General features: G+C 45.4%; 2 protein-coding genes across 5 annotated transcripts in view; both read left to right on the forward strand.

The window, feature by feature from the left end:
• The window catches only part of LOC137084893 (centrosomal protein of 164 kDa-like), a 25,061-nt gene extending 15,708 nt beyond the window's left edge, over positions 1–9,353 (forward strand). For 3 of the 4 annotated variants that reach the window (XM_067451445.1, XM_067451444.1, XM_067451447.1), the window contains 17 exons: positions 23–669; positions 894–980; positions 1,824–2,007; positions 2,506–2,580; positions 2,899–3,021; positions 3,139–3,282; positions 3,599–3,682; positions 3,755–3,823; positions 4,573–4,769; positions 4,956–5,117; positions 5,215–5,389; positions 5,491–5,598; positions 6,074–6,170; positions 6,829–7,065; positions 8,672–8,717; positions 8,807–8,911; positions 9,104–9,353. In XM_067451445.1, coding sequence (XP_067307546.1) covers positions 23–669; positions 894–980; positions 1,824–2,007; positions 2,506–2,580; positions 2,899–3,021; positions 3,139–3,282; positions 3,599–3,682; positions 3,755–3,823; positions 4,573–4,769; positions 4,956–5,117; positions 5,215–5,389; positions 5,491–5,598; positions 6,074–6,170; positions 6,829–7,065; positions 8,672–8,717; positions 8,807–8,911; positions 9,104–9,200 — 2,637 coding nt within the window. In that variant the 3' untranslated portion in view covers positions 9,201–9,353. The remainder of the gene's footprint in view (positions 1–22; positions 670–893; positions 981–1,823; positions 2,008–2,505; positions 2,581–2,898; positions 3,022–3,138; positions 3,283–3,598; positions 3,683–3,754; positions 3,824–4,572; positions 4,770–4,955; positions 5,118–5,214; positions 5,390–5,490; positions 5,599–6,073; positions 6,171–6,828; positions 7,066–8,671; positions 8,718–8,806; positions 8,912–9,103) is intronic. The other variant, XM_067451446.1, reaches the window with a different exon arrangement.
• A 1,688-nt stretch (positions 9,354–11,041) lies between these two features.
• LOC137084907 (NACHT, LRR and PYD domains-containing protein 3-like) overlaps positions 11,042–12,347 on the forward strand; it is a 61,109-nt gene continuing 59,803 nt past the window's right edge. The window contains exon 1 of the mRNA XM_067451463.1: positions 11,042–11,099. The gene's annotated coding sequence lies outside the window, so the exon portion shown is untranslated. The remainder of the gene's footprint in view (positions 11,100–12,347) is intronic.

The following is a 12,347-nucleotide window of genomic DNA, read 5'->3' on the forward strand; positions in this document are numbered from 1 at the left end:
GGAAGAAGACAAGAAGAGGCAGATGAAGGAGGAGAGGAGATGGATGGAGGATGAGGAACGGCGTGATGAAGAGGAGAAGAGAAGGCTGGAGGAAGACAAGGAGAGGCAGATGAAGGAGGAGAGGAAAAGACGAATGGAGGAGAAGAGACGAGAAGCTCAGGAGGATGAGGAACAGCGTAAGCGTGATGAAGAGGAGAGGAGAATACAGGAGGAAGACAAGGAGAGGCAGATGAAGGAGGAAAAGAGAAGGCTGGAGGAAGATATGGAGAGGCAGCTGGAGGAGAGAAGCAGACGAATGGAGGAGAAGAAACGAGAGGCTCAGGAGGATGAGGAACGGCGTGAGCGTGATGAAGGAGAGAGGAAAATACAGGAGGAAGACAAGGAGAGGCAGATGAAGGAGAGGAGCAGACGCATGGAGGAAAAGAGACGAGAAGCTCAGGAGGATGAAGAACAGCACAAGCGGGATGAAAAGGAGAGGAAAATACAGGAGGAAGAGATGGAGAGGCAGAGGAGACGGATGGATGAGATGCAGAGGAGACAGATGGAGGAGGAGAGGAGCAGACTGATGGAGGAGACACAGAGGAGACTGCAGCTGCTCAGAGAAGCTCTGATGAAGAACGAGGAAGACGAGGAGCGCCGGATGAAGGAGGAGAGCGCCGAGTATCTGAGGTCAGTGACTGCTGCATTGTGGGTCCATGTGCTGTTGAAGTGTGTATTGACACTGATGCTCACGATGACAACAAAACACAAGCAGTTTTGCACTAAAACTTGCTCGGATACGCTGAAATGACACTAATCACGCGTGTGTGTGTGTGTGTGTGTGTGTGTGTGTGTGTGTGTGTGTGTGTGTGTGTGTGTGTGTGTGTGTGTGTGTGTGTGTGTGTGTGTTTCAGGGTGTTGAAGGAGCAGATACTCAAAAACAGACGAGACGAGGAGGAACGATTGAACAATGACATGCACACACAACTACAACAGCTCAGGTACACACACACACACTCTATATCAACATCAACACACACACACACACACAGACACTATACATCGATCAGGCATAACATTATGAGCACTGACAGGTGAAGTGAGTAACACTAATGATCTCTTCATCACGGCTCCTGTTAGTGGGTGGGATATATTAGGCAGCAAGTGAACATTTTGTCCTCAGAGTTGATGTGTGTGAAGCAGGAGAAATGGGCAAGCGTAAGGATTTGAGCGAGTTTGGCCAGATTGTGACGGCTAGACGACTGGGTCAGAGCATCTCCAGAACTGCAGCTCTTGTGGGCTGTTCCCGGTCTGCAGTGGTCAGTATCTATCAAAAGTGCTCCAAGGAAGGACCAGTGGAGAACCGGCCACAGGGTCATGGGCGGCCAAGGCTCATTGATGACCGTGGGGAGCGAAGGCTGGCCCGTGGGGTCCGATCAAACAGACGAGCTACTGGAGCTCAAACTGCTCAGCCTTTGATGGAAACGGTATTCTGGTGGCTGTGGCTCTTCCAGCAGGATAATGCTCCTGACACAAAGCACAAATGCTTCAGGAATGGTTTGAGGAGCACAACAACCAGTTTGCGGCGTTGACTTGACCTCCAAATTCCGATCAATGGAGGTCCCACCTTGCAACTTACAGGACTTAAAGAATTTGCTGCTAACATCTTGGTCCCAGATACCACAGTACACCTTCCGGGTCAGTGGAGTCCATGACTTGACGGGTCAGTTAAAGGGGGCCTATCACAATATTAGTCATAATGTTATGCCTGATTGGTGTAACTACAATAACACACACACACACACACACACACACACATATCTGTCTCGCATGTGTGTGTACAGGGCTGAGAATGAGGCGAAGCTCCAGGACCTGCGCTCAGAGCTGGAGGCGGAGCGAGAGAGGGCGGAGACTCAGAGAAGGCGGGATCTCGAGCGCCTGAGGGAGGAGTCAGAGGAGGAGCTTCAGGCAGAGAGGAGGCGGCTACAAGAGATGAAGGAGGAGCAGCTGACCTCCATCAGAATGCAGGTGTGTGTGTGTGTGTGTGTGTGTGTGTGTGTGTGTGTGTGTGTGTGTGTGTGTGTGTGTGTGTGTGTGTGTGTGTGTGTGTGTGTGTGTGTGTGTGTGAGACCTGGTAATCCCTACGTTATGGGGACGAAATGTCCCCAGAAAGATGGTAATTTCCGAAATCCTTGTCCTTCTGGGGACATTTTTAGGTCCACCTGAGGAAAACAATTTATAAATCCCGTAAAGGAGTTATTTTGAGAAAGTAAAAATGCAGAATGTTTCCTGTGTTGGGTAGGTTTAGGGGCAATGTGTGTGTGTGTGTGTGTGTGTGTGTGTGTGATGGGTAGGTTTAGGGGCAGTGTAGGGGGATAGAATGTACAGTTTGTACAGTATGAAATCCATTCTGCCTATGGAAAGTCCCCATAAAACATGGAAACACGACGTGTGTGTGTGTGTGTGTGTGTGTGTGTGTGTGTGTGTGTGTGTGTGTGTGTGTTAAATGCTCTTGTGTTTTTTCAGGCTAAACTGAGTGACTCACAGAAGAATTTAAGGAGTCCACGACCAGAGCAACCTTTAGCAGAGTACCAGAGAGAGGTACCACACACACACACACACACACACACACACACACACACACACACACACACACACACACACACATACACAGTTCTCTCACACACACTCTGGTGACATATGCAGGATTCTCCAATGATTTTGTGTACTTAAACCCCGCCCCCTCATCTACACACATCTAACTTCTGAGAGCCACGCCCACATCTAATCACCTGCCCTAAATTTATAATCCGTTACATCCTGATATATACGCCATAACACAGAATCTGATTTCTGTTTCATCCTGAATTGAATTGTGCGCCAATAGCTTGTGTGTGTGTGTGTGTGTGTGTGTGTCAGCTCACAGATGTGCTGCAGGAAGTACGTGAGGAAGTTGAGAGAGATCACAGAAGGAAACTAGAACAGCTGAAAGAGGAACATCGACATGAACTACAGAACCTCAGAGAAACACACCTGGAGCAGGTACAACACACACACACACAAACACACACACACACACACACACACATGCACAACAGCTGTCTCATTATTGAAGTGTAGTTTTATCCACTCACCGGCTGTGTGTGTGTGTGTGTGTAGGAGAGCAGGGAGAGGGAGCGTCTGCTAAACTCTCTTCAGGAGGAGAGAGACGCTGTGACCTCTAAACACACAACACAACTACACAAACTACAGCACACACTGGACACACAACTGCAGGAGACGCGCAGGACACACTCACTGAAGGTCAGCACAACACACACACTCACACAAGTGCACACGTACACATACACTCACGCAACACTCACACTCACTCACACACATACACTCATATGCACTGCACACATACACGCACATACACTTACACAACACACACATACATATGTACACTCACTCACACACACACACACACGCACTCACACACACAGACAGACTCACTCACTCACACACACTCACTAACAGTCAATGACGAGCGATTCCTTCCAGCTGATGAACGATAAAAACCATCCACTTATTTTTATCTGTCGTGTGTGTGTGTGTGTGTGTGTGTGTGTGTGTGTAGGAGGCTGCGTTACAGGAGTGGATGGAGAAGCTGGAGATGCAAACCAAAGAACTTCAAGCTCAGGAGGCTGATCTTCAGTCACAGGTGCTCGTTTACTTCACATGAGATGTTCAGTGCAGTTTAACAGGAATACTCAGAGCTGTTGATCATCCTCAGGCGTCGGCACTGAAGAAGAGGAGACAGCAGCTGTGTGAGGAAGAGGAGGATGTTCAGAGAGGATTACAGGTGTGTGTGTGTGTGTGTGTGTGTGAGAGAGAGAGAGAGAGAGAGAGACTGTGCTGTCTGATACAGTCAGGTAGGTGTGTGTGTGTGTGTGTGTGTGTGTGTGTGTGTGTGTGTGTGTGAGAGAGAGAGAGAGACTGTGCTGTCTGATACAGTCAGGAGTGTGTATGAATGTGTGTGTGTGTGTGTGTGTGTGTGTGTGTGTGTGTGTGTGTGTGTGTGTGTGTGTGTGTGTGTGTGTGTGTGTGTGAGAAATTGTGCTGTCTGATAAAGTCATGTGTGTGTGTGTGTTAGAGAGAGAGAGAGAGACTGTGCCGTCTGATACAGTCAGGAGTGTGTATGAATGTGTGTGTGTGTGTGTGTGTGTGTGTGTGAGAGAGAGAGAGAGAGAGAGAGAGAAAGAGAGAGAGAGAGAGATTGTGCTGTCTGATGAAGTCGTGTGTGTGTGTGAGAGAGAGACTGGGTTGTCTGATACAGTCAGGTGTGTGTGTGTGTGAGAGAGAGACTGGGTTGTCTGATACAGTCAGGTGTGTGTGTGTGTGTGTGTATGTGTGTGTGTGTGTGTGTGTGTGTGTGTGAGAGACTGTGCTGTCTGTACAGTCAGGTGTGTGTGTGAGAGAGAGAGAGAGAGAGAGAGAGAGAGAGAGAGAGAGAGAGAGAGAGAGAGAGAGAGAGAGAGAGAGACTGTGCTGTCTCATAAAGTCATGAGTGAGTGTGTGTGTATGTGTGTGTGTGTGTGTGTGTGTGTGCAGTCTCTCCCTCGGCTGCTGAAGGAGCGAGATGATCTCCACGAGGAGCTGCAGCGGATGAGAGCGGATCTTCAGAGAGAGAGACAGGAGAGGGAGAGACAGAGAGAAGAGAGCGGCAGGATGATGGAGGAGAGACAGCAGCTGGAGACCAGACTCACACTCCTGCAGGACAGATGTGAGCAGCTCAGCTCCAGAGTCAGGTGACACACACATTTACACACACACACTCATATATACACACCCATACAAACACTCATATACAAAGCTCAAGCGTTGTTGTCCCTGCAGTCAAATCAATAAAATCGAACAAGCCAAAAGCCATCAGGTGACAGGATGCAGAATGACCTGGCCTGTGTGTGTGTGTGTGTGTGTGTGTGTGTGTGCAGTGAGCTGGAGCAGAGGGGCAGAGCGGAGAGGGAACACCAGCAGGACGCAGCAGAAGACCAGCAGAAGAAGAGCAAGAGGAAGACGGAGAATGGCCTGCGATTGGAGGATCTGGAGGCTCCAGTGGTGCTGTCAGGAGACGGCAGCGACGCCAGCGCAGACGAGTAAGAGCCTCGATTCACATCACAACCTCCAAACAAACATGACAGCTCAGTGGGTTGAGTGTGTGTGTGTGTGTACTCCTCTCTCTCTATTTCTCAGTGTTCGGCAGTATGTGTGGAACGAGAGCGTGTCTCTCCTCAGGGCGCGGAAGTTTCTGGAGCGGCAGAGCGTTCACGTGTCCGACAGACAGGCAGCACTGCGGGCAGCTCACAGCAGTCTGAAGGACCCCTCGCCCGGCGGCTCCACACAGCAGCTCTACCAAAACCTGCAGCAGGTGTGTGTGTGTGTTCAGAGTCAGACCTGTGTCTGCAGTCATTATTACATTCATAGAGCCCATAATGATGTGTGTGTGTGTGTGTGTGTGTGTGTGGGTAGGAGGTGAGGGATCTAGCTGAGCTGAGGGAGACGCTTCACAGGGGTCAAACGCTACTGAAAGAAAAAGAGATGAAACTCAACCAGCTTGAAACTTCACTGACTGAGGAGGTACAACACACACACACACGGATGCACTCACACACACACACACACACACACGCACACACATGCACACACACACTTTCTCTCAGACACTAGAGCTCGTGTTCGTTCAGTTTCACGAGTGTTTTACTGTAGTAATATTTTTTTGTCATAGTTTCTTCAAATAAAACCAAACTTGTATTTTGGCGGGTTGTGGTGAAGAGCCGTGAGAGTGTGTGTGTGTGTGTGTCTGCTGATAGTTTTCTCTGATAAGATGCTGAAGAGCAGCTCTGGAGATGAAGTTCATATAGTGAGACGCAGACATGCATCATGTGTGCTTGAGTTTGTAAAGTAGAGCAAACTGAGACAGACTTCAGACGTACACCGCAGTCGTTAATATTCACACACACTCGTCCATATCGCCATATGATTTATTCAGCCGACACATTCAGTGACATTATACAGTAAATTCCACGAGGCGAGGTGTTTGTGTGTGTCACAGGTGTCATGCGAGGACGCTGAGAGGTCAGCTGATCGGAAAGTGACGTTTGATGTGACGGAGTCGGAGATGAGCAGCATCTACAGCCCGGAGGGAACAGGTGATACACACACACACACACACACACACACACCTATAATATGTAAAACTCCATTCTACCATCTTATATATCTAAATTACGGCACATGCTTTCACTGTAAAATGTTGAACAGTTAGTCGATGCGTTCATGAGCTCAAGGTTAGATTATTGTAATGCTCTACTGGGTGGTCGCCCTGCTCGCTTAATAAACAAACTCCAGCTGGTCCAAAACGCAGCAGCTAGAGTTCTTACTAGAACCAGGAAGTATGGTCATATTAGCCCAGTTCTGTCAACTTATTTCTAGAGTTGCTCTGCAGATAAATTTAGTTTTTGTCTAATAGAAGTAAGAAGTGGTTTTGAACTGAAACGAGTCGTCAGTATTTCAGTCTCACTTCTGTCTGAACCTGAACATAATGCCCTCCTGTGATTGGCTGAACAGTGTCTCTTTGCCCCGCCCTCAAAAACTGTAGTTGTGTCTGAGACTGGAAGAGTTTGGTTCGTGTTGTTTATGTGGAGAAGGTGTTAGTGATATTATGAGAAAATTATGTTTTTTTAGATTAGATGCATGTAAATTTAAAGGAAAACCTGTAGGAGACGCCAAACAAAATTAGGAACCTTTAAAATGGGGTCATGGGGCACTTTAATGTTCATGTTTCATGAGTGTGTGTTCGTCTGTCAGTTCCAGTGAAGGTGCAGCAGTTGGCCGACTCTCTGCAGCTGATCTCAGGTCAGCTGAACTCTGTGTTAGGAGCTTTGGGTTCACTCTCCCACAAACAGGCTCCGCCCACTCTGACCACAGCACTACCACCCCGTCCCTCGTGGGCGTGGCCTGTAAACCCCTCCCCCTCACTGTCCAATGGACTCGCACACAGACCCACAGACTCACTGCAGAACCGCTGGCTGGGATTGGGCACAGGTGAGACTCTCTCTCACACACACACACACACACACACACACAATTGTATACAGTGGGTCAAAAAAGTGTTTAGTCAGCCACCAATTGTGCAAGTTCTCCCACTTAACAAGATGAGAGAGGCCTGTAATTTTCACCATAGATACACTTCAACTATGAGAGACAGAATGAGAAAAAAAATCCAGAAAATCACATTGTCTGATTTTTAAAGAATTTATTAGCAAATTATGGTGGAATATAAGTATTTGGTCAATGGCAAAAGTTAATCTCAATACTTTATTATATACCATTTGTTGGCAATGACAGAGGTCAAACGCTTTCTGTAAGTCTCCACAAGGTGTTTACACACAGTTGCTGGTAGTTTGGCCCATTCCTCCCTGTAGAGCTCTTCTAGAGCAGTGATGTTTTGGGGCTGTCGCTGGGCAACACAGTTTTTCAACTCCCTCCAAATATTTTCTATGGGGTTGAGATCTGGAGACTTCAGGGTTTTGAAATGCTTCTTGCAAAGCCACTCCTTCGTTGCCCGGGCGGTGTGTTTGGGATCATTGTAATGCTGAAAGACCCAGCCACATTTCATCTTCAATGCCCTTGCTGAGTTTTTACTCAGAATTTCACGATACAAGGCCTGATTCATTCTTTACTTTACACGGATCAGTTGTCCTGGTCCCTTTGCTGAAAAACAGCCCCATGCTTCACAGTAGTAGTAGTTGTCCAAACATGAAAAGTTGAGTTTTTACCAAAAAGTTATATTTTGGTTTTATCTGAACATATGACATTCTCCCAATCCTCTTCTGGATCATCCAAATGCTCTCTAGCAAACTTCAGACGGGCCCACACATGTACTGGCTTAAACAGGGGGGCACGTCTGGCACTGCAGGATTTGAGTCCCTGGCGGAGTAGTGTGTTACTGATGGTAGCCTTTGTTTCTTTGGTCCCAGATCTCAGCAGGTTATTTACTAGGTCCCCCATGTGGTTCTGGGATTTTTGCTCACCGTTCTTGTGATCATTTTGACCCCACGGGGTGAGATCTTGTGTGGAGCCCCAGATCGAGGGAGATTATCAGTGGTCTTCTATGTATTCCATTTTCTAATAATTGCTCCCACAGTTGATTTCTTCACACAAAGCTGCTTACCTATTGCAGATTCAGTCTTCCCAGCCTGGTGCAGGTCTTCAGTTTTGTTTCTGCTGTCCTTTGACAGCTCTTTGGTCTGGGCCATAGTTGAGTTTGGAGTCTGACAGTTTGAGGTTGTGGACAGCTGTCTTTTATACTGATAACGAGTTCAAACAGGTGCCATTAATACAGGTAACAAGAGGAGGACAGAGGAGCCTCTTAAAGAAGAAGTTACAGGTCTGTGAGAGGCAGAAATCGTCCTTTTTTTGTAGGTGCCCAAATACTTATTTACAAATCAGTTCTTTAAAAATCAGACAATTTGATTTTTCTCGATTTTCTCTCATAGTTAAGGTGAACCTATGATAATTTCAGGCCTCTCTCATCTTTTTAAGTGGGAGAAATCGCACAATTGTCGGCTGACTAAACTTTTTTGCCCCACTGTACACACACACTCGTCATCACCTGCTCGTCGTCTGAACATCATCTCTGCTTCCACAGAATCCAGCAGAGCTCACATGACCTACTCAGGATACACCCCATCAAGGTGAGCGCACACAAACACACACACACCAGTCTTCCACAGTCATATATCGGTTGTAAATGGCTATACAAATCTTGTGTTTGTGTGTGCAGTCTTTCGAGTCTGCGTCCATCAGCAGAGGTCGAGGGTCAGCGGCTGCAGGGTCTGATTGAAGGAAACAAACGCTGGCTGGAGGCTCAACGGAAAAACCGCAACATGTATCCTTACAGGAGAGCGTTTATTTCTAAAGAACTCCTTCAGGGCTTTGGGGAGGTAAAATCGGGGGTCCTCGAGAATCATCTCCAACTCTCTCCCCTGAACATAAACATGCTGCAGTAAACATATATTTCTCACGCAGTGAATGAGCTGCTCTCTCTGTCTCGTGGTGTTTTCCTGAGCGTCACACACAGTCCTCTGTTCCCAAACTTCCGGACCGGGTCTAGCAGCGGAGGGTTAGTTCAGCTCAGCCTCGACGACAACAACCAGATTAAAGTCCATCATTACTGAAGCAGCGGCAATACACACACCTGCAGGAGATTCTAGAGCGGCTCGTGTGTTTCTCAGGAAAATCACCCGACTGTGGATTTTATAGTTTGTATAGCTGTGTGCAGATCTCATTTATACAATATTTTTGTAAACAATTAAATGAATTTAATACTGCAGGTGTGAGTTTTGTGATTTGGATGGTAGATGCCAGACTATATGGGTTGTTAATTGCTTCTCAGTCTGTAAGCAACTAAACACAACGCCTTTACGCTTGTGTGGGTGCGTCTGCCTATAATTCCTCTAGGTTCACTGATGTATTTAATGCACAGATGCAGCTTTCTAATGATCCTCAGCTGTTTCGGTTTCATTAATGTGCTGGATATCCAGTGTATAAAACTAATGCACACTGGTTACAAGTGTCTGCCAAATGCTTACATGTTAAAGGGTTAGTTCACCCAAAAATGAAAATGTATGTCTTTAATGACTCAACCTAATGTCGTTCCACACCCGTCAGACCTCCGTTCATCTTCAGAACACAGATGAAGATATTTTATATTTAGTCCGAGAGCTTTCTGTCCCGCCATTGAAAATGTATGTACGTATACTGTACATGTCCAGAAAGGTAAGTCGCGAACGCAGATTGAAAACGCGGAAGAGAAGACAATGCTGAATAAAGTCGTAGTTTTTGTTATTTTTGGACCAAAATGTATTTTGGATGCTTCAAGAGACTCTAACTAACCCACTGATGTCAGATATGGACTACTTTGAGGATGTTTTATTACCTTTCTGGACATGGACACTACACCGTACATACATTTTCAATGGAGGAACAGAAAGCTATCAGGCTAAATATAAAATATCTTAATCTGTTCCGAAGATAAACGAAGGTCTTATGGGTGTGGAACAACATTAGAGTGAGTCATTAATGACATAAATTTCATTTTTGGGTGCATTAAAAATATACCGCAGAAGGTTTGCAGAGATCCCCAGGGGTCCTCAAGAAGGTTTTAAGGGGTCCCCAGAAAATTTCACCTAATAAAATGACAAAGCAAAAATGGATAGTCTACCGAACATTCTGGTTTACTTCTAAATGTTTCTCTCCTTTCTTGCCGTAAACATACTTTCCAGAATTGTTTGCTCTGTATCTTTTTAGTGTGTTTTCCTCAATATAGTCCCCTTTATCTTGCTCACTGGGGTGTATAAGGCAGTATTCTTAACGCAGTACATTTTCCTTTTACTAGTTCCCCCCATAGACTGTAAAAAAATATGGACGTAGTGTCCGTGACGTCACCCATAGGATTCTGATAAGCCGTTCTGAAGCTTAAAGTAGGGGCGAGCTGGGCGTTGCCATCTTGTGAGCGAGTCAACGCGTGTCACTCCCGGATAACAGAAAATGGGCAAAAAGGCGGGATGTGCGCGGAGCTGAGGTGACGCAATAACTATAGACGGCGGATAAATGGCTATCCACCTGTAACCACGCCCTTAATTATGCAGAACCTTAAGGCTTTATATAACGGAAACGAATGAGTTATAAAAAAATTCACCCCCCTCAGAGTTGTCATGAAGATCAAAATTAGCATTATAAGCCAAAACCACAATTTGTACCAGGCTGTAAACATGTTTTTTTCTGCTTTAAAGTTGAGAATTTTAATATGGGGCTCAATGAGATTCTGCTCCCTTCTGGAGCCTGCCTCTAGTGGCCAGTTAAGGAATTACAGTTTACATTACTTCCGTATTGGCTTCAAGAGAGATCGCGGGAGGTTGCCGCTTGGTTCCCCCACCCCTTCATATCATCGCCTTACACTCCACTCCAGTAGGTGGCAAAATATACTCAAGCTGGTTCGCCAACCGCCGTAAAACATCAAAAGGTCCGTGGACTGGTGGTGCTCTCGTGAACGCGCGTGTCCGTTACTCTGTAAAGTAAGTTGGAGCTGCCGATAAGCTGGAAAAATGCGACTACGACACGGAAAAACTAGTTCTTGATATCAGTATTTTCATTAGATAAATGTCACCAATAGGCTACCATTCAAATTCTTGATATCAAAATAATTTTAGATCTGCTTTCTTACAATCGCATTCATATCAGAAATTAACTTCACGTTCAATTGTTGTTATCAATTATTCATATCCTGTGAATGAATAAAAGTAAAAACGGTTTGCCTTATTTTGAGTTTGGTGATGTCTGTGATTCTCAAGAGGTTTAACTGCAGATAAACATGACCCTTACGAAAATATGGTTTTAGTATAGTAAAAGTGTAGTAACCAACCATGGAATAATTGATTAACATTTATATAACCACAGTTTTACCAAGTGGTTAAACTATGGTTATAGAGTATAGCGAAACCATTTTTTGTTTTTATTTATTAAAACCATTGTTCACTTTCGTAAGGGGATTGACTAAAGTTAGTTTGAGTTCACACAGTCACGTGATCCTTTTCTCACACACTCCAGGGCACGTATTTATCAAGCTTCTTAAAGTGCCATTTTATGGTATTAAGTGCTGAGAATTCATGAAATGTACTCCTACTTTAAAACTTAATTATAAAATCAAGTTATCACATTTCTTAAAGCTAAGAATCACTCTATACTCCCCCAGTTATTTGACAGCTCGAGAAGTCTCTCAAGTGAGTTGCCAGTAGGGGCTTGGCACTGAGGAGACATGAGGAGACGTGCGCACTTTTTTTTTTTTTTTTTTAGAAGAGGAATGTTTTTGAAATGTTTGACAATGAGCAGTTAATCAAACGGTATCGTTTGGAAAGAGCATCATCTTTTTCAGCGCTGGTTAATGTTGGACTGAACTTGCCTTTTATAACTCTGCTCTTTGACTGATTCAGAAAGCAGCGATCGCTTCTTTCCGCCAGTTTGGTTTTCTTTTGGAATCCATGGTGGCTGATTATATCACGAAATCTAGGCTGCAGGTCAGTTATCAGCACACCAGTTTAAAATGTTTAATTAGACATGGTGGAAAACGTGATTATCTTTCATTTCAAATGTGTATTGTCTTGAAAATTCTTTATTGTCAAGCGTGTGTTGAATGTAAACTCCTCTTACGAATTTCACCATTCAATGTGAATTTATCTGAGAATATTCTTAAGTAAGGACATCTATTCAGTGATTGGTTCATGCACCATCCAAAATCCTGTTTGTGGCACAACAAAGTATCGTAA

The sequence above is a fragment of the Pseudorasbora parva genome, chromosome 8 (assembly GCF_024679245.1).
Source record: "Pseudorasbora parva isolate DD20220531a chromosome 8, ASM2467924v1, whole genome shotgun sequence".
In the NCBI taxonomy this organism is placed as follows: Eukaryota; Metazoa; Chordata; class Actinopteri; order Cypriniformes; family Gobionidae; genus Pseudorasbora; species Pseudorasbora parva.